The 1,379-nt window shown below is 36.3% G+C and overlaps 1 protein-coding gene across 1 annotated transcript; it reads right to left on the minus strand.

Annotated features, from left to right (window-relative positions):
• Nucleotides 1-337: 337 nt before the first annotated feature.
• Nucleotides 338-939, minus strand: LOC133334382 (uncharacterized). Its single transcript, XM_061542679.1, has one exon. The coding sequence runs from the start codon at nucleotides 937-939 to the stop codon at nucleotides 340-342; it is 600 nt and encodes a 199-aa protein (XP_061398663.1). The 3' UTR covers nucleotides 338-339.
• Between the last annotated feature and the right edge of the window lie 440 nt (nucleotides 940-1,379).

Here is a 1,379-nt window from a genome sequence, read left to right on the forward strand (position 1 = left end):
ACATACAAAATTATTTTTTTTGAAACCGAGACGTTTTTCGACGTCTGCGGAAGTTATTAGGGGCAAGTCTGTAAATTGAAGCTAGGCATTGACATAGAACATGTGGGTGCCAACAAGCAACACCATCAATATCCTTCATTGTATCAGGTTAATGTTAAATTTCCCTTGGGACTTCTGGGTGCCTGAATAGCCAATTTACCTAATATCGTTATTTGAAATAATGCCAATAAAAACACAAGCACTATTTTCCTCTGTTCATTTTTTATTTCTTTCCTAATATGACCCACCACTTTATCTCCGGATATTTCCAAATATTTAAATGCCAAAGAATACTCAATTTTAAATATGTTGATCCCCGTACATTTCCTTGCACACATCATCGACAATGCAACGCTTCAAACGTTTAATTTCTTCCCGTCGTTGCCTTGACATTATTACATAATTAATTACTTTGTGCATTTCTTCGTAGTACAGCAAACCGCAGGTGCCGCATGACAAATCCATATAACGGAAACGATTTACATTGCAGGTGCAGCCATCAAAAACAAAATAAATCATTTTTGAACCATCATGCCAACGAAAGATTACATAATTGCCCCAAGGGACCATAATATAGACACGATCGGCACATCGAAAGGCGGCGTGTATAAGTTTGCAAAGGCTATCATAAGAGCCGCATTCCGAACCGACAACGGCCATTGTTTTGGGATGTTCCAAGAGACCAGGATAAGAATTGGGACGATATGTAACCGTTTCCTGGGCACAATTAAAAACACAAGGCTCTTCGACTTCAAGTTTCTTGGGCTCTTCAACTTTGGGTTCTTCGGGTTTGGGTTCTTCCACCTTTTCCACGGGCTTCTCAGCTGGCGGCGGTGCTGGAGCTGGCTTACCTTTTTTTCCTTTATCTTTACCGCCTTTTCCACCGCCCTTCTTGGCCATTTCTAGAAAGAGAATTTAAATGTTTTGATTATTGGGTTTTAAAATGTCTAACTAGATGGTAACCAAAACATTATTCCTTACCTTTAATAATGTTTTTGAAAAATTTAGAATTTAGATTAGAATTCCGGAAAAATATTTCAAAAATGAATAAAATTGTAAAACTTTTTTTATTGAAAAAGCAAAGCCTATTGAATAAAAAGGCAATTGAGGTAGATATTGGATATATCATATGTAGCTGAACATATTCATTTTACATGTTTTGCAATTTTTTACTAGAAAACCGTTCCACAACCCGCAAAACTGGTAAAACATTGAATCAAATTTAAGAGAGCACAAAACAAAATGGCGTTCTCTTTTTAAACTTTTTACTCGAGAAATTTGGCCGAGTAAAAATGGTAAACAGAAATGCTACTTCAAATTGGCTGTTATGTTAATTTTGA

Source organism: Musca vetustissima, unplaced genomic scaffold (genome assembly GCF_032173495.1).
Source record: "Musca vetustissima isolate MV318-11 ecotype Yass unplaced genomic scaffold, APGP_CSIRO_Mvet_v1 utg55036, whole genome shotgun sequence".
In the NCBI taxonomy this organism is placed as follows: domain Eukaryota; kingdom Metazoa; phylum Arthropoda; class Insecta; order Diptera; family Muscidae; genus Musca; species Musca vetustissima.

What these genes read in the sequence shown, in the direction of transcription:
- LOC133334382 (XM_061542679.1), bottom strand. Translation starts at nt 939, where the DNA reads ATGGCCAAGAAGGGCGGTGGAAAAGGCGGTAAAGATAAAGGAAAAAAA.